This window comes from Mirounga leonina, unplaced genomic scaffold, assembly GCF_011800145.1.
Source record: "Mirounga leonina isolate KUSES-001 unplaced genomic scaffold, KU_Mleo_1.0 Mir_154, whole genome shotgun sequence".
Lineage (NCBI taxonomy): Eukaryota > Metazoa > Chordata > Mammalia > Carnivora > Phocidae > Mirounga > Mirounga leonina.
The window spans coordinates 1,666,821-1,686,026 of NW_023270389.1; the positions used below are offsets into that span (position 1 = coordinate 1,666,821).

The following is a 19,206-nucleotide window of genomic DNA, read 5'->3' on the forward strand; positions in this document are numbered from 1 at the left end:
CCCCCAGCCCGCGCCCCCCGCGCTGCGCCCCCGGCCCCCGGCCCCCACCACCGGCCCGGCGCCGCCTCACCTTTCCCCGGGCGGGCCGGCCGGCGACACCGCACAGCGCTCCCAGGTACTGCAGTTTCCAGAAGAAAAACAAAAGCGGCAGGGCAACGCCGGGTTCCTCCTCAGACCGGGGCGCCGGCAGAGAGCCCAGGAGGCGGCCCCCCAGGCCCCCGGGCCCTCGCGCGTGCCCGCCCGCCCGCCCCACGCGAGGTTCCGGCGCCGACCTGTGACCCCTCCCGTGGCCGGGAAGATGGCGCCGCCGCGGGGGCGGGGCCGCGTGACGCGCGCCCGGCCCCGCCCCTCGGAGAACCCGGCTCGCCGGCGTGCGCCTGCGCGAGCCGAGCGGGGGCGGGGCCCGGCCACGGGGGCGTACGCGCGGGGCTGGGTGTCGTTTGTGACGAGACCCGAATGGGGCCCAAGGTGGTCCACACGCGAACTTGGGAACCCCCGTCCCCCCTGAAATAGCGCAGATGCAGCTACGGCACCGGGGCTCTAACCGCAGGGAGGTCGGACCCCACGCGCGGAACGGAGACTCGACAAGCCGGCCCGCTTTGTTGTAAAATAACGTACTTCCCCCAGCGGGACGAAGGAGTTTGGAGGCGCCCGAGCTTCCGCCTGGGCACCACCACTCCCCTTCACCGCCCTTGGGGAGGACACGCGGGTTCCAGGAGGAGTTGGCCCTGGGAAGAGGCTGATTCAACTTCCACCCGGCCTCTGTAAGAATGCCTTCCCAAGAATGGTTTGTGGACTCCTGTACTTCACTCCCTCACTAGCCGTGTTCAGTAAAGGACGCCGCATGTACGCGAACGGAGGGAGCCCACCAGTTACCCTCCAGGTTTTCATCGGGACTTTGAAGGGTCTACTCTGGACAGTCAAACTCTAGCAACTATATGCAAACTTCGGGACCCATGTCTTTATTCTTCTGGTGGGTTCTAATTTCGTTATGCTGATCAGAAGTTTATAAATCTTAGTGTATGGACGGGTTGTGGAAAAGAGAAGAGAAACCACAGCAATATTTATACATTTATTTATAATGAAATTATGGTCTAAATATTTACAACATATAGGAAACCAGAGAATATGTTTATTATACAAAGCCAGCCTGCAAAGTATTCAAATGTGCAAAAATGACAGTTCAGAATCTCAAACTACTCCTGGTTCAGCAGACTAGCTCCTTCTTTCACACATCAATATTTGATACAAAAAAGTTCTTTTGGCAAAACCTGTAATGCCAAGAAAAAGGACAAGTTGCAATCTCAGTCACTAAGTCCACCATCCATCCTATTGTGAGCAGTCACATCTCTCTATTTTAGCTGCAACCAGTTCGGAGAGACAGACCACTGTGTTTCGTTTCTGTGGTGAGTTCTGACCAGCTTTTGATCAAGCGGTTTTCTCGGACCCAGCTGAAGACACGGAGCTTATTAGAAGGGCAATAAAAGCTGCAAATGGCTTTCTGGGACAAGAGTGCCTGAAGGTGCCAGCTTTGGATCATCCCAATAAAAAGACATAATGAAGAAAAAAACCAAAAACCCTTCATTTTCCTACTCAGGATCCAGCTATATCCAACACCTTTAAATTAGTAAAACTGCATTTTCCAAAACAGAAAAGAATGCAAAAATGAAATAGGGATGAACTGTTCTTAGATTTAAAGGTGCCGAAAGGGAAGGATGGTCTTAAAATCAACTCCCCACTAATAAATAGTAAGTCTTTGTGACCAGTTGTCAGCAAAATTGACCAAACAGTAGTAAAATACAAATAAAACTTTCTTTTTGTCAGAATAGTGGCCATTCATGTGGAAAAGGCTGAACAGGTCAAATGTATACTGGAATGACCCTTTTGGGATGCTCTGTTGAACAAGCACATTTCACCAACTGTTAAAAAGCTTCTGAGACAAATTTGTGATTCTAAGTAAATTTTAACAGATACTATGCCACTGCGGAAACAAGGATGTTTAAAAAAGAATGAAGCCCCTTTAAGAGAGGGGACATTGCATCTCTAACTTCTGCAAAGGTCCATGATGGTTCCCAACACAGGCCCCAGAGTCTTATTAAATCAAATGCATGCATTATTGCTAAAGAGAGTCACCAAGGGTCAAAGCTCTGTTCCACTGTTTCCTACGGGGCCATCCAGAATGGCATCTGCTGTTTAGCTCGTGGTTGTGACGAAGGGTACTGATACCCCAAACTCCAGCCCTGTGGAAAACTACTTGCATTTTTATGACCCCCGTGCTCCTCCTCTTCATCAGATGAATCTGCAGCATAAGCCACCAACCCGAATCCCTTCTCTGCAGTTTTCATCTTCTTGACTGGATAATCTAGAATAGAGAAAAACAACCCCAACCCCATCCCCCACCAAGACAAAAAAAAAAAAAAAAGATAATACCATAAATTCGTTAATAAAAAAAAGATGTTAATTGTAAGTGGTTAGTTGGACACCATTTTGAGGTCACAGGGTCAATGGTCACCCAAAAACGTTGAAGATCACACGAAAAACAGCACCAGCATCAGCAAATGTGAATCCACCAGAACCATGTAAGAAAACAGAGAAAGAAAAAAGAAACACAAAAAAAAAAAAAAAAAAAAGAAAAAGAAAAAAAAGGAAAGTTAGCAAGTGAGTCTCTGGAGGCTGATATTTCACCTTTTAAAGAGTTAAAAGAAAAGAAGTTAAGAAAAGAAAAAAATGTATTTTCTTCTGTTCATTTTTATTAGGACTACAGGCAAAGAACAAGTGATCCCGTATTCCTCTAAATTCTGGGATACTAGGAGGCAACACTTTTTTAACAGCCACAGGCTGACCATTCATAACCAAAAGGAACTATGAGGAGAGATGCAGCTCAGCTCCCAATACAAAGAAAAATCAATCTTTTTTTAAAGTAGGCTCTACGCCCGACATGGGGCTTGAACTCATGACCCGAGATCAAGAGTCGAAGGCTCCAACTGAGCCAGCCGGGCATCCCGAAATATCAACCCTTAAGTCTTTATCAGATTACCTCCAGGTATTCAGACAACAAAGGCAACAAAATTTTGAAACAACCTACCAATCATTAATATTTCCTAGGGTTTTAATGATGCTATGTATAAAATATAAGTTGACTTTTCTAGACACACTTCGATTGAAAATAAAAGCCCATGTAACTATATGCTGCCTTATTTAAAAAAAAAAAAAGATATCCTCCTTAGCCTGTAGATATTAGAAGTTGGATTAAACAGCTGACTGAGTGCCACCTGAATGAACATCAGGTCAGAAAACTAGTAACTTAGGACCAGTCTTAGCTGCCCACGTGTCCCCCAGCTCCACGTCACTCACCGTGGCCCCCTGCTCCGGCCCCAGACCCATTCCTGTCATCAGACTCTGCTTTCATTCCAGTCACTGGGAAGGCTGGTGGAGGCATCAACTGCCTGTTAGAAGAAAAACCATGACAGCCTTTCAGACAGATCCAATCAATTGTACCTTCTCCAGTGGACAGTCAACCGTTCACCTCCACCCTTTCCACCTGAGCCCCCCTCAAGCTACTAGCAGGTTGTAAGGTGCCAAGCTATTAGCCGGGCCAGGCCAAAAGTAGAACACTGCTATGGGAGGCTAGTCCCGTCCTAGGAAGGCTCAAAGAACCACACAGTAGAGGGATGGCAGCTGGACCCCCCGTTCAAGTACCTTAGTCCATAATATTCTAGGATAATAGTCTAGGAATTTTTTTTTTTTTTAATAAACATTTACTTGAGACAGAGAGAGAGAACATGGGCCGGGGGGACAGGGGCAGAGGAAGAGGGAGCAGCAGACTCCCCAGTGAGCAGGGAGCCTGATGTGGGGCTTGATCCCAGGACCCCGGGATCATGACCTGAGCCAAAGGCAGATGTTCAACCGACTGAGCCACCCAGGAGCCCCTATATTCTAGGATTCTAAGTAGCAAACACAGCTTGTGTAACACTCCAGTCACTGCCTACGCTTAGGAAAATGGCCAAGATGCGGACAGTGAAGTAGAGGAAGATGCCTGATAAGCAAGAACTGAATGACTCAAAGCCCAGGGTAACTGCCTCAAGACTGAAAGGGGCAGCATAGTGCAGCAGTTATAAAAAAAAAAAAAAAAAAAAAGTTTATTTGAGCCAAAGGATTTCATTACACTTTGATCGATTATTTTTTTTAAATGTAGGTTCCACGCCCAGCATGCAGCCCAATGCGAGGAGTGAACTCACGACCCTGAGATCAAGACCTGGGCTGAGATCAAGAGTCGGACGTTCAACAGACTGAGCCACCCAGGTGCCCCTTCATTACAGTTTTAGAACACGGAAGCTCATAGCAATGGTCGTTATTCACACTTATGGTGTAAACCAATGACATCTGAATACATTCATGTAATTACGCTCCAACTAACTTACCTGTCCCTCTCTCGCTCTTTGCCTGAGGAACTTGCCGGCTTCGATCCTGCACCTTCAATCTCATTCTGACTGGAGAAGCCTGTACCTAAATTAGTCATATGAATGGGTCCATGCTATGAGCAGAAAAATACAGTGGCATTAGCAAATCTACAACTGCTGCATTGACTTTAGCTCCTTAATGTAACTGTCAAGTGCCTCGCCTTTCTGGTTGCAGTAAGCTCACTACATAGCCCTCTGGGATTTGGAACATAACCACAGCTGGAGGAGACGTGATCTTTCTCTGTAGGACTTGGTCATGCTACATGTATCTGTTTTCAACTATCCTCTTATAAACTATAAAAATGCTTCAGAGTTTGTTTCAAAGAACATTTCAAGGACTCTGGCAAAAAGTAAAGGTGCTTCTCCTGATAAAACAAAACGGCGCCAAAACTACACATTTATTTATTTATTTTAAAACTTCACATTTAAAAAACATTTTAAAAAACTCTTTACTTGAACGCCTACTTATATACTGAGCAGAATCACTACATTTCTGCCCAGTTTTTGCTGTGGGCGGTGGGGACTGGAGAAAGTAACTGTGCTCTCTTTTACGCGGAAGAAGAACAGTAAATTGAGAGCCAAGGTTAAAGTACAAACCATATGCTGGTAGGTAGAACGGAAGTGAGAACTATCTGAGGCTTTCAGGAGTGCTGTATGAGTAAGAGGAAGTGCAGAATTCTACAGAACTCCTTCTAGGTACGAGTCATAGAGCTCTCGACCTCTCTCCACGTGGAGCTTTGTATTTTCCTATACTGATCCCAAACACCAACCCACCCAAACGGAGTCACTCTTGCTTTAAACTAATCCCCCAAGGAAAAAAACCTAATCTAAATGGATTCCAGAAAACAAAAATCTAGTATTAGAAGGACGGTTAATATAGATGTGAATTTATCTTTCTTTAAAGGAAGAATATAGTAAGATGAGATGAGGAAAATAAGAGTATTTTATTTAACCTGGTATCCAAGAAGTCCAGATTCTCGTTCATCTGGCAGCTCTTCTGTGAATCGCCTCTTCTGTGCCTGGGGTTGAGCTGGGAGTGGGGGCGGGGGTGGGGGCTGGGGCTGGGGGCCGGCAGGCAAGGCAGTTTTGACAGGAGCAGCAGGAATAAAAGGCCCACTCATCGGACTCTGGGACCAAAACAAACGAAGGGGAAAAAGGTGTGAGAATGTCCAGCCACTTAATAAGGAAAACAGTAACACAATAGACTTTAATAATCCATGTGTGTCCTAGAAATCCTGTTTCTCTGGTCCTTAGCTTCCCTCCTGGATCATTTGGTGTCAGGAGAGCCTAGCCTTCCCCCCTTCATGGGAGGGAAATGCTAAACTGACAATTCCTCCAGGGCTCTGAACTCTCAGGAGAAACCTGCTGTGCACTTGGGCAAACATGACCAACAAATAAAAATTCCAGCCACTCACTTAGTTCACAAGTTATCAAGCAAGAACATTCTCCATTTAGACCCCTCTCATCAATGTGATTAGCTCTTTCTGGATTATAAAGGCTGCTAATGCTTGTGGCAAAGGCAAGTTCATCTGCCACTTCTAGGGATAAGTTGTTACAGCAAGAGGGAGTCTGTCCAATGTTGTAAGAGATTGTTCCAGAAAGGAATAAGGACCGATCCAGGATGTATTAGAGAAAACAAGCACTTCTCAAAGGACAACTCTTATTAAACAAATGGCTAATACCTATTGAACGCTTGGGTCATCTCACTTAATCTTTGCAACCTCTGAAATACCATCATTATGCCCATTTTCTAGAAGGAAACCAAAGCCTGGATGGGCTGAGTCACATCCCAGGATCGCAAAGCTCAATCACAGGAAAGCATGAGGAACCCTGGCAGCCTCTGTCTAAAGCCCAACCCTAAGGGCCAACTCGGTCATACTCCTTTCTGGTCACAAAGCAACGTGGCTCAGAGCGGGAGACCTACGGCTCTGCCAAACCTTACAAGGGAAGTAATCAGGACGAGGGGTCACAACCAGAATTTAGGAAAGTCTTCTGTTGTTTCACACCGTACAGCCCCCTTCAGTGCTCCCAGCCCACCAGTCGGGAGCAGGGCCATGGTGCAGGGCTGCGCACCCCTCTCACACGGGTACACTGTGAGAGGCCCACAGAGAAGAGCCCACCATCAGTCCATCTCCCTGAGCTCACTAGCTTCTCCCCTGCCTCAGAGAAGGGGTGGACATCATCCATCTGGATGAGCTAGCTACCTACCCTTTCCTAAAATTCTAGTTTCTTATGTAACTTGAGAAATATACAAGAACATTTCTAATCCTTAAGTTGGCAAAGTTCATGTACCCCTCGGCCCAGGACCCCTGCATATGGTGCATTTCTTCTGAAGATTAGTGACTCAGTTCCAATCATGGAGAGGCATGTAGGCCGGCCCCCTTCTCGAGGCAGGGGCAGGCGAGCGACGGCCCACGACTGCGGCTCATCACCCACTTCGGGAAATCCAGTGTTCTCAGGGCCCCGCCCCGCGCGGTCGTTCCGCATCGTCCCGGGCTGCCGCTGTGCCCCCCCAGCGACGGAGGGCAGCGGGTGTGACAGAGCCCGCATGGCCCACAGGGTCTAACCTATCTGCCACCTGGCACTCCAGAGCAAGCTTCCTGACTCCTCTTTTAAACAACCACTTGGCGGAAAGATTCGTGACACGGAGCTAGAGACTTCGGGACGCACACACACATGTACATGCTGCCCTAGGGCATCTGGGTAGCTTGGGAGCGGTGACACCGGAGGAACAGAACAGAAGACCTCGCGTTACGCAGGAACAACACGCTTTCTTCCTGCAGGTGCCGCCGCCTCTGCCCGGGCAGCTCTCCCAAGGTCAGCGGGGTCCGCCCCGCGCCTGGCGTCCTACCTGTGCAGTGCCGGCCGGAGGCTGCACCTGCGTCAGCGGGTACTGGGTCGGCACAGGTGGGACTCCAGTAGGTAATGCTGGCAAGACTCCAGGTGCCAACGAAACAGCTGGGGGCACTATGCTTGGTGCTCCGTAGGGAGGCTGAACTGGCTGCTGAGGGGGGGGAACAACAGGGTAACCAGACTGATAGCCATTGGATGGATAATATGGTGGCTGAGGAGGGACACTACTTATAGCAGAGGGTTGTGTATAGCCTGAGGGGGAAGAAAAAAAGTGTTTAATCAGCTGTAGCAAAAGGAGACATTTTGGCTGAATATTAACTTAATCTCTAGGGAAGAAAAACACTGAGGGACGAATGGCTTTCCAAATTACCGTTAAGTCGAAGGGAACACTCTTAGTGCCCTGGCACGGTCTAGCCCTAAACACCCTACTTTATACATAAATATCACTAACAAAACTTTTCTTTTTCTTAAACACTTTAAGACATACACACCTGGTAAAGGTACAGCAGTATTAATCTGATTCACAAATCTAGAATATTCAGCATGAACCTGCAAGAGAAGGGAAAACAAATTCATATGGGACAGTCCTAATTCACAGAGTATTTGCAAGAGTCTGACTATACGACTCTCGGACCAAAGCAGCTAGGAATTAAAAATATTTCCACTGATTAAAAAAGAAAAAAAATTTCCATTGACATTTCAACCAAATTTAGACTCATTTAATCTAAATTTTAATAAGGTGCGGGGAGCCTGGCGGGCTCAGTCAGTAGAACATAGGACTTTTGAGCTCAGGGTTATGAGTTCAAGTCCCACACTGGGTGTAGAGATTACTTAAAAATAAAATCTTGGGGCGCCTGGGTGGCTCAGTTGGTTAAGCGACTGCCTTCGGCTCAGGTCATGATCCTGGAGTCCCTGGATCGAGTCCCGCATCGGGCTCCCTGCTCGGCAGGGAGTCTGCTTCTCCCTCTGACCCTCCCCACTCTCATGCTCTCTCTCTCTCATTCTCTCTCTCAAATAAATAAATAAAATCTTTAAAAAATAAAATAAAATAAAATAAAATAAAATCTTAAAAAAAAAATTCCATCAATCAAGGGGTGCCTGGGTGACATACTCGGTTGACCGTCCAACTCTTGGTCTCAGCTTGGGATGTAGTCTCAGGGTCATGGGATCGAGCCCTGCGTCAGGCTCGCAGTCAGCTCGGAGTCCACTTGAGATTGTCCCTCTACCCCTCCCTCCCTCTCTAAAAATAAGTATTTTTTAAAAATCTGGGGTGCCTGGGCGGCTCAGTTGGTGAAGCGTCTGCCTTTGGCTAAGGTCATGATCCCAGGGTACTGGGATCGAGCCCCGCACCGGGCTCCCTGCTCAGCCTGGGACCTGCTTCTCCCTCTGCCTGCCACTCCCCCTGCTTGTGCTCTCTCTCCCTCTCACAAATAAGTAAAATCTTAAAAAAAAAAAAAATCCATTAATCAATTACTTTTAATAAGGCACACCCTACAAATTATTAAGCCAGGATGTGGGAATCAGAAGCATGGACATCAGGAGCTGCCTAAATCCCCAAACTAGACTCAATTCTGAGGTACAAAATCATTCAGAAATAAGGTTAGGAAATTCCTAAATTGTCAGTGTAACTACTGAGAATTCATTCATTCTTTTATTTACTGGCCTTCTCCTCAAGGAGCTCAGGGCTCAACACAGAGTTAGTATGTCCCCCCATCCAGTTCTTCATTATGAGATTCCCACTGAATCAGTAACTTCAAGCGGCAACAGAGACAGACAGGGGATGGTAAATCAGGTTACTTCACAAAAGCAAAGAACACAGCTTCCCAAAAGGGCACCCTGAAATACCAGCTAACACAAGGCTGAATACCTGCAACCCCCAAATGCGATTGCCGCCAAGGACCGTACCAATGGCCCTACTGGTTTAACGTGTGGTTACTAGATCAGAGAATAAAAAGAACAGGTAATCAAATAAGCAGTTAGCCCAAAGGCATTGTTAATTGGTTTTAAACTAATATAGCTCTACCCTTACTTTAGCTAAACCTACTGTTAAGAAAAATTTGGGGGCGCCTGGGTGGCTCAGTTGGTTAGGCGACTGCCTTCGGCTCGGGTCATGATCCTGGAGTCCCGGGATCGAGTCCCGCATCGGGCTCCCTGCTCGGCGGGGAGTCTGCTTCTCCCTCTGGCCCTCCCCCCTCTCATGTACTTGCTCTGTCTCATTCTCTCTCTCTCTCAAATAAATAAATAAAATCTTAAAAAAAAAAAAAAGAAAAATTTGGAATGCCCACCGGTAAACGACTGGGCCAAGATTGAAAGTACTACTTAAATACCTGACGACCTTGAGGTTTTATACTGATGTACCAGATTTCAAAATTCCACACTGAAACAGTTCCTAAAGAAGAACTGCACGCCAGCTGACCCTGGCTAGGGAAGTTTGTCTTCCTTATGGAGAATCTGAGCTGCGAGAATGGTGTAGTGGTTCCAACATTCACGTCTGCCCAGAACCTCAGACTCTGACCTTATTTGGAAACCAGGCCTTTGCAGATACAGTCTGTTAACATGAAGTCATTCCGGGTCATGGTGGGCCCTACACGCAAGGACTGCTACCCTTACGAGAGACAGGCAGACGAGACACAGGAGTAGGCCAGGAGACAACGGAGCAGAGGATGGAGCTCTGCTGTTTGGGGAAAGAATGCAAAGGCCGGTAAGCCGGAGAGGCATGGAGCACCCTCCCTCACAGCATTCGTTCAGAAGGAACCAACCCTGCCCACACTTTGATTCTGAATGTCTGTCTGGCTTCCTGAACGTGAGAAAATAAATTTCTGTTGTTTTAAGTCACCTAGTGTGAGGGAATTTTGATATGGCAGCCCTAGGAAACCAATACAGGTGGGAAAACAGCTAAGACAAATGGCAGTGGCTCTTCAGAGTATCAGACACACAAATGTAACTCACTGTTTGCAAGAGATTCTCACAGAGTTTCTTGGCAGCGGCCAGGCCTTCTGGTTTCGGATGACTGCAAAGAAACAAGAACCAAAAAGTCAAAGAGGAGAAGAGTAATAAAGGATACAGAATTTTGCTTTCACTTTGTATGCTATACACAAATTTAACATATTCAACATAGCACCAACCTAAGCTTCTGAAAATCACAAAGTAACGTCTTATAATATGCCCCTTAACCCCTAACTACTATCATTAAAACAAATACTTTTAAAGTATCAAAAAACATTTTAGTCACTAAAATAACTGTAAAATGCATTAATATCACCATAGCTTTAGGTGAAGATGACTTTAGGCTCATCACAGCTCATTTCAGGGTCACAGATCTGTATAAAACCCAAGAACCTGAATACTAAAAGACAATTCCACCTCCTAATTCAACAGTTCTTATTCACTATTTATTAAGTGATTACTGGGGGCGCCTGGGTGGCTCAGTCAGTTAAGCATCTGCCTTCGGCTCAGGTCACGATCCCGGGGTCCTGGGATCGAGCCCCGCATCGGGCTCCCTGCTCCGCGGGAAGCCTGCTTTTCCCTCTCCCTCCTGGCTCCCCCTGCTTGTGCTATCTCCCTCTGTCAAATGAATAAATAAGAAATTTAAAGTGATTACTGTTAGTACTGACCTACATTCCTCATGTTACTATTTATCCAACCTATCTTCTTACTCCTTTTGAATCACTCCTGCCTGTACTGAGCAGCTGACAAGCACTCACTGTCCTCAGCCCCCGCCATCCATACCTACCTAATGTAAATATACATAGGTTCAAAAGCTTCTCGGCCAGATGCTGGCTCAATGCAACCTGAACCTTTGCCTCTGAGGAAGACTTTGGCACCGGTTTCAATCTGAATGTGCTGCAAATAGGAGCAGCCTGGACCTTCTACTTTCTCCTTGACATTAAATGTGGGCACAGCATGCTCTAGGCCCACAAATAATTTGTCTTGAACATAATGCATCTGTAGAAAAACAGAATACCGCAGATTAAACACGCAACACATAATTAAATCGTAATCTTGAAAATTATTTTGCAAAAAACGTTAATCCTCCAGATACTTTTAATCACTGCCAAAATGAGGACCCCCTATAATTTCCACCGAGCCCATAAAAACAAACTTTATAAAGTAGCTTAACTTAAACGAGCACTACACGGGCCATGTACCTACCTAGAACATTAACACCTTCCTCCGTTCAGCAAAATCTACTCACCAGGTGCAAAGCAAAGACTCACTACTAAGTGCACCTACAGCCCCCGAGAGCTGTAAGTCTTAAGAACCTACAGCACAGTCTTCTGTGAAACAAGCAAAGCATGTTGGGTCGTACAGTCAGCCCTGTGGTGTTCTCCAATGAGGGCTGCTCTCTCCCACCCGGTTTTCTAGGAGGACTGTATCAGCAGAGTCTTACTTCACCAGACTCAGCCTTCTTAATCCTCCAGCTGCCATCACATAATCAAACCAGAACTTCCAAATGTACAGTGCAGACATGCTCTGATCTGTATCGGTGCCCTTTCTAGAATACATCAAAGTAAACAAACGTGTGTTCAGATGTTCACTGCCTCTCAGAAGCCGAAATGGTCCATTAATAGGATAGCATCAGCAGGTAAGCCTCAGGTTGGATTTCAGGATTTTCCTTCATACTTTCCACATTATTTGGCACATATCACTTTTACAGAAATGACAACACGGTTAATGATCTCTCCACTAAACTTACCCCTGACTGGAAGGGAGGCTTCTGGCTGACGGCTGGAGACAACTGTGCAATGGGCGCTGGCTGGTGATACACAGTGACTGTCGCACCATTGAAAGTTGGACTCGTCCCCGTGGCAGCTTTGACCACCCCGTTGGTGATAATTTCTTTGATTCGGTTTACTGCTCCTATGGAAAAACAGAGTGAGATAAGATACCGAAGGAATGAATGAACTGACTAGTACCCATTGACAGACCCAGCCAATGCACAATTACCCCTATATTAATCCATTTTACAGGACACCCAAACATGTGGTCCTCAGCCTCTCTATACCCCCAGCACACTCATAAGCAGTTCATACACAAGTTACAACACCCACGAGGAACATTCTGCGAACATATTCTATACAGCCCTGTACTTTGTCCTTTACAAAAAGTGGGATGTGAGCCAAACCATTACTTACTGTCCACTAATTCCCGTGTCTGGCCCTGAACATGAAGGTATAATGGACGATCCCTATAAAGAGAAATATAAAATGATGATCCCAAACTGGTCATAACCAAAGGAACCAAATGGGTCACCAAATCAAATCTGTAATGTTTCCAGTTTCCAAACAAGTAAAAGGGACTACATACAAGGAAATGGCTGGTGCAAATTTCTAGGAACATGGTTTTATAGCTGGGGAATAAATAACCTTTTCTGCTTGCTTCAAGTTAATTGGTCCACACAGCGATCAAATCTGTTCTTACGGGCTCATGAATATTGGCATCTAGTCAACCGAGATAACCTGAGGCCTGAGAACAATATTCCTTTCTGCCGGTTGTCTAACAGGTTATGGGCAATTGTGCTCCCGGCTATCCAAATTAAAGGAGCAAAGTGATGGCGGCCTGTGGGCCCATGTCTCTGAGGCCCACACCAAGGGAACTCTAGATTCTAAATGTAAAGTGGCATGGATTCCGATTTTGATTATAATAATGGAGATCATCAAAAACCATAGTTAATATAAAGCTATAGATAAAAAAATATCAGTATTTAAAGACAAAAAAATTCAAAACAGCAACCAGTACACACAAAAAACTGAAATGTTGGTTTCAGGTGGGGACCAAGTTTTGCCTCCTCATTATATTTAGTTTAAGCCAATGCAAAAAGCGTCGCATGCCTACCTGCCCTCAAAACTGAGTCATGGGAGGGATGCAACTATAGGGGGACAAAATCATTCGGCAGAAAACCTTACAGCCTGATGAAAGGAGGTTTTTTTTTTTAAAAAAGGGAGATTACAACAAAATACAGACCCTTTTATTGGGGGAAATATTCCCATACAGAAATTTGGAAGTGTATACATTAAATGTAGCAATTATCTCATTTTACACTTTCCCATCATTTGTTTCCTCCAATAAAATATTGCCTGTGAAATAAAAAATCCCCAGAGCAACAGGAAGGAAAACGGTTCCCAACTCCTTACGTGTTTGAGCTGTCCCAAATTCTACTACGTAGCATGCGTATATACACACACCGAGCTACTAACCGAATATCTGCACGTATTTCCTAAGCACGAAAAACATGAAACTAACGTGAGCCACACGTCCAACCTTTCCCCAAAGCAAATGACGCGCATACTCACCCCGGTCCCACTTTGGCCTTCTCCTCGGCAGTCATGAATCTCCCTCGAGTTGACACCGCAGCCCCACTAAGTCGGCTGATCTACAAGGGAAACGTTCTATTAGAAAGGTGATGTGGATCGAGGTCAACGGCAGGCAGAAAGATGGATCTTCCCCATTCAATCGCTACACCAGTAGACAGGAATGGGTTCCCTCCTGTATCCGAAACCTCAATTCCGTTGTTTCTTGCTCACCTGACCAGGGGAATCCACCCGTATCTGTTTCTTTACCTTCACTGAGAAGTTCCTCTGCGGTTAATTCAACCCAATCCTGACTTTGGAGATTATGACCCAAACCCACTCATAAACATCTGACTCCTGTCTGTAGTTAGAGGTCTTGTTTTCCTGACTGTGCCCACCCACCACCTTCCCCAAAGGGACCCGACATCTGCCCACCTCGTCCTGAGTCTGCCCTCGAGTCAGCAGGTTCCTGCATGTGAGAGGCACATCGTTGATCTCGACCTCAGCTACCACCAGGTCATCCTTGCTTTTACTGCTAGTTAGGCCTTTGCCAGCAGCCTGAAGCTACAGGAGAGATTGGATCGGAAAGTTTGTAAGATGAAACAGTATGTTTCTGCTGTTCAATTTACAAGTGCCCCTGCCCAGGTCCCACCATCACCTTATTGCTGCCTTTATCTGCCTACAAATACACTTGGTCACTCCTGGGTCATTCTCCAAAGATGAAATAACAAGCGAACAAAACCTCACTAAATGGACACAAGTGTTACCAATTTACTTGAAGACAATCATCAGATTTCTCTGGAACGGAGGCCATGTGTGCATTTCTATGACTGCATAATCCCAGAAACCCTACGGACTAGAAGCTGCAATCTCCGGGAAGAAAATTAAAAGACTAAGTTATGGTGCTTTACAGCTCAACCAGCTAGCTGTATGTACAGTAAAATACAGGGCAGAGTCCACAGCACGATGCAGAGTCCAGCAACCCACGCACCTCATGTGTGGAACTGGACGCTATCTTTGTGCCAACACCGCAGCCACAACGTATCACATGCAACCAGTCCCATCCTTGCAATGATCTGGAAAACCGGTCAAGTTTACCTGACAACCCATTGCTCCCCATTAAAGGAGAGCTAAGAGAATGAATGAAACGCCAAGCAAAATCCTAAAATCTGATCTGGTTTCTCCCAATTTAAACTATAGGCAACTCCAGATAGCGGATATGAATTATCGGAAAAAATTTTCATCCCAAGATGGCCTTCCGCAACCCTTTGTTGCCTTGGACCAATGTTCGGCAAATGTGCTCAAAGGAGATAAAACACAATTTACTTCTTCACGCATTAGATACATTTTTTAAAAGAGATTTATTGGGGCGCCTGGGTGGCTCAGTCGTTAAGCGTCTGCCTTCGGCTCAGGTCATGGTCCCAGGGTCCTGGGATCGAGCCCCTCATCGGGCTCCCTGCTCGGCAGGGAGCCTGCTTCTCCCTCTCCCACTCCTCCTGCTTGTGTTCCCTCTCTCGCTGTCTCTCTCTCTGTCAAATAAATAAATAAAATCTTTAAAATAAATAAATAAATGAGATTTATTTACTTATTTTCGAGAGAAGGAGAGAGAGAATCTCAAGCAGACTCTGCACCCAGTGCGGAGCCCAACAAAGGGCTCAATCTCGTGACTGCGAGATCATGCCCTGAGCCAAAATTAAGAGTCGGACACCTAGCGGACTGAGCCACCCAGCTGCCCCGCATTAGATACATTTTTCAAAGTACACAAACTACATAGACTCAACAATATCTCATCTTTGTTCATTATTCATTGTATTTTTGTTTGCAAAGAGCTGCAATACCTGCTCAGTATTGGCCACCATCAAAGGTACTTATCAGGGACGCCTGGGTAGCTCAGTTGGTTAAGCGACTGCCTTCGGCTCAGGTCATGATCCTGGAGTCCCAGGATCGAGTCCCGGGATCGAGTCCCGCATCGGGCTTCCTGCTCGGCGGGGAGTCTGCTTCTCCCTCTGACCCTCCTCCCTCTCATGCTCTCTGTCTCTCATTCTCTCTGTCTCAAATAAATGAATAAAATCTTTAAAAAAAAAAAAAAGGTACTTATCAGTGCTATCCCACAGGACCTCCTGTGAAGACGCAGGTGTTCTCTACCTCGCCGTCCAACACAGCCACAGCCTCATGTCCAAATACTGTGACAAGGAGCTAAATTTTAAATTTTAATTCAAATTTTAATTTAAAAAGCTACATGTGGCTAGTGACTACTGTTGTGGACTGCACAGGTGACACCAACCCCATCAGAAGAGGAAACTGAGGCCCCACAACGCGTCTAAGCTCCACAGCCAGTAACTGAGGATCCCGGTGTCAAATCCATATATTTTTTTTTTTTTTTTTTTTATTTACTTGACAGAGAGAGACACAGCGAGAGAGGCAACACAAGCAGGGAGAGTGGGAGAGGGAGAAGCAGGCTTCCCGCAGAGCAGGGAGCCCGATGCGGGACTCGATCCCAGGACTCTGGGATCATGACCTGAGCTGAAGGCAGTCGCTTAACCAACTGAGCCACCCAGGTGCCCTGATTTTTTTTTTTTTTAAAGATTTTTATTTATTTATTTACTGAGAGAGAGAGAATGAGAGAGAGAGAGCATGAGAGGGAGGAGGGTCAGAGGGAGAAGCAGGCTCCTCGCCAAGCTGGGAGCCCGATGCGGGACTCGACCCCGGGACTCCAGGATCACGACCTGAGCCGAAGGCAGTAGCTTAACCGACTGAGCCACCCAGGCGCCCTATATTCTGTCTAAAGCCACTACTGGCACCATGTTGCCTCCTGCTGTGCTCAACTGCTTTTTAGAGGAAAAAAAATGAATAAATGATTAACATCAGTGTTAAGAATTTTAATATTCAAGGAGCATTCCACCTTAGTGTGCTTTTAGTATTTCCTTGCCGAACTTAGATATGGACAGTTGACTCAATCTTTGCAAACAAAAATACAATGAATAATGAACTTCCAATTCACTAAAAGTTCCCACCAATTCTGCAGAACCTGAATACTGAAACATCCAGACAGATAATGGCCATTCTGTTGTTATACTCATACACTAGATAGCTAACAAAAAATTGTATCATCTTGCCCCTCCCCCAGCTTTACTGAGCTATAACGAATACATAAGAATTGTGCACATTTAAGGTGAACAACTGGACGTTTTGACATACGTATACATTGGGAAATAATTGTCACAAACATGCTAATAAACACATTCATCACTAACCCAAATTGCATTTTCAAACACAGAACCCATCTCTTCACTGGAAGGCTATTTTTAATTGAAGTCAAAAGAACCTTTTTTTAAATGAGAATTATAATGGAATGAGCTGCCTTAGAACACACTCAGAGCACTGAGCTTATGGGAATTCAGAACACTGAATTCTCCAACTGTAGAGGCTTTCAAGCAAAAGCTAAACCCCTGACTGTCTGAAGTGACTCTGAAGTCAGACATGTGCCCGCCGTGACAGATCTTATCTTATACAATTCACATTCACGAGCCTCATTTTCCTCCTCTGAACCGGCGACAGTAATCCATCCCATCAAATTGCTGCAAAGAATTTTTTTAAGTGCAAAGCATGCATTCTAGCAATACAAACAGGCACTATGCTCATTATCCTGTACGGAGATTCTTGTCTTCTACTGCAGGATAGATTAAAGACTTCAAAGTTCAGATCCCTCCTAGTCGTGAAATTCTAATTATACCAGAAATTCTATAAAATGACCAAATAATTTCCTCAATTTGCGTGAAAACAGCAAAACCACCAACATATAAATTATTCAATTTATTTCACAATTACAGTGCAGGCAGTCATTAAAAACCTATGGATTCTAATTACAGAGAACACTGTTTGTATTTACTCTTTAGCATAGTTGACTAGACAGTTTAAAGCTCGCTTGATTTACCTGAACGTCTCTTTCGACTTCAGGGAAAATGCACGTGTTGACTAACGTATTACATCGTCCCTTTACGGGATTACGTCAAGAGAAGTTAGGCTGAACTAAGTGAACGAAGACAAAATCAACTATTTGGTCCATAAATCTAATCAAACCAACCAAAACTGCCTCTAGAAACAAACGACAAAGTATCACGTGAGGCATTCCAAAACTAAGTGATCTTTAAACTACCGTAACCCTGTTTTCTCCTCAACACGAACAGCTGATGGCAGGATTACAGAACAGCCCCTATTAAAGCTACACTTGGCAGAGTCCCTTCAACCGCACGTACCTTCTCAGCGGCGTTCTGCGTCGGTTTCAGCTTCCCTTTGGCCATGAGCATGGCATTGATCTTGGCAGCCACGGCGGCAGCGGCATCCAAGGCGCCCGAGGGAGCAGCCGCGGAGCCCCCAGGGCTTCCCCCACTGCTGGGAACCTCCGCACCCGGGGCCGACGGGGGGAGGAAGAGAAGGGGGGCTGGAGCTGGCTGGTCCCATTTGCTGCGGCGCCTACAGGAAGAAAGAGGAAAATATTAGGGCCCAAGGCTTTTATCTCGGGTTCTCCCCTTACGACGCTTCGGCACCCCGCCTCCCCTCCACCACGTCCTCTCTACACCCTCGAGCCTCCCGTCGGGATTAACATTCCCGCCCCTCCGAAACACAGCACTGCTGCAGCTCCACTCCACCCGCCCCCTCCAAACGCTCCACTCACTCCCCCATGCCCTCGTCTTCATCTTCCGCTTGGCTGGTCCCTCCGAGAGTCCCCGCTTCCCTCCTCCCCCTGACCCCTGCCGGCCTCCTTCGGGGACCCCCAGGCCTGCTCACCAGCTTTCTCCCCAAAAGCCCAGCCCCCGACGCGTCCACGTCCCACTTCAGCGCCCCCCCCGGACGCAGCTCCCAGCGGCCCCTCCGCCCCGCCCCCGCCCCGAGCGCGCTGCGCTGCCCTCGCCCACGGAGCTTTACCCGCCGGCCCCGGGATGTGCCGCGCTCCCCGCGGACATGGCGACCGGCTCTGCTCAACCACCCGCCAACCACCCCACTACCACCCTCCCGTCACTTCCGCCCCCAACGCCCTCACGCGCAGCCCCTTCCGGTCGTGAGGAAAAGCTGTTCCGGTGAGAGCGTCGGTTCCAATTGGACTCTCGTTGATTTCAAGGCGGCTGGCGTTAGCTGAGGCAGGTAGGGTGGGGCCTTCCTGCTTGCGCCCTGCCCTTGAGAAAGATGGCTGCCGAGGCGCACATCGAGGCGGAATTGGGGCGAGGCGTCCATGTTTGTTGTGGGCAGGCTGATAGCGGCCTACACGACCATACGCATGAGTCAGGGAATTGAACAGGTTTCTCCCCCCAGCCCAGCCACGTTCTCTGGCCAAGGAGAGAACCTTCCGCCACTTTGGGCCGCTTCACGTGTCTGTTACCTGTTTAGGAAAAGACAAATGTTTCGTCCCAGAGGTCATGTGAAGAATTCCTCTGGTTTTACGTCTGTGCGCCAACCACTGCTTTCAGAGCAGGGCCTCGGGGGTGCGCCGCGAGGGGGCGCCGGCGCCCGGGCGGGAGAGAGGAGGTAAAGGCCGCCCCGGGCGCACGGCCGCCGGGGGGACTTGGGGTGGGTCGTGGACGGCGCAGGTGGGGGGCGGGCCCGGG

The 19,206-nt window shown here is 47.1% G+C and overlaps 2 protein-coding genes and 2 non-coding genes across 5 annotated transcripts in view; all 4 read right to left on the bottom strand.

Moving 5' to 3' along the window:
- RIT1 (Ras like without CAAX 1) overlaps positions 1–269 on the bottom strand; it is a 7,876-nt gene extending 7,607 nt beyond the window's left edge. The window contains exon 1 of the mRNA XM_035009786.1: positions 71–269. The gene's annotated coding sequence lies outside the window, so the exon portion shown is untranslated. The remainder of the gene's footprint in view (positions 1–70) is intronic.
- A 789-nt stretch (positions 270–1,058) lies between these two features.
- Positions 1,059–18,622, bottom strand: KHDC4 (KH domain containing 4, pre-mRNA splicing factor). Of its 2 annotated transcripts, XM_035009787.1 has the most exons (14): positions 18,530–18,621; positions 17,860–18,076; positions 14,039–14,167; positions 13,607–13,686; positions 12,449–12,501; positions 12,010–12,173; positions 11,047–11,258; positions 10,263–10,323; positions 7,805–7,862; positions 7,312–7,565; positions 5,414–5,587; positions 4,422–4,534; positions 3,355–3,446; positions 1,059–2,362 (listed from the first exon to the last, which is right to left on the bottom strand). In XM_035009787.1, the coding sequence occupies exons 1-14, from the start codon at positions 18,565–18,567 to the stop codon at positions 2,163–2,165; spliced, it is 1,845 nt and encodes a 614-aa protein (XP_034865678.1). In that variant the 5' UTR covers positions 18,568–18,621; the 3' UTR covers positions 1,059–2,162. The 2 variants fall into 2 exon arrangements, with proteins under 2 accessions (XP_034865678.1, XP_034865679.1); XM_035009788.1 differs by lacking the exon at positions 1,059–2,362 and having other exon boundaries at positions 3,354–3,446; positions 4,422–4,506; positions 18,530–18,622.
- Positions 6,464–6,599, bottom strand: LOC118014611. Its single transcript, XR_004680322.1, has one exon. It is a non-coding gene; the product is annotated as a small nucleolar RNA SNORA42/SNORA80 family (small nucleolar RNA).
- On the bottom strand, positions 11,607–11,735 carry LOC118014617. The gene has a single exon (XR_004680327.1).
- Positions 18,623–19,206: the final 584 nt, after the last annotated feature.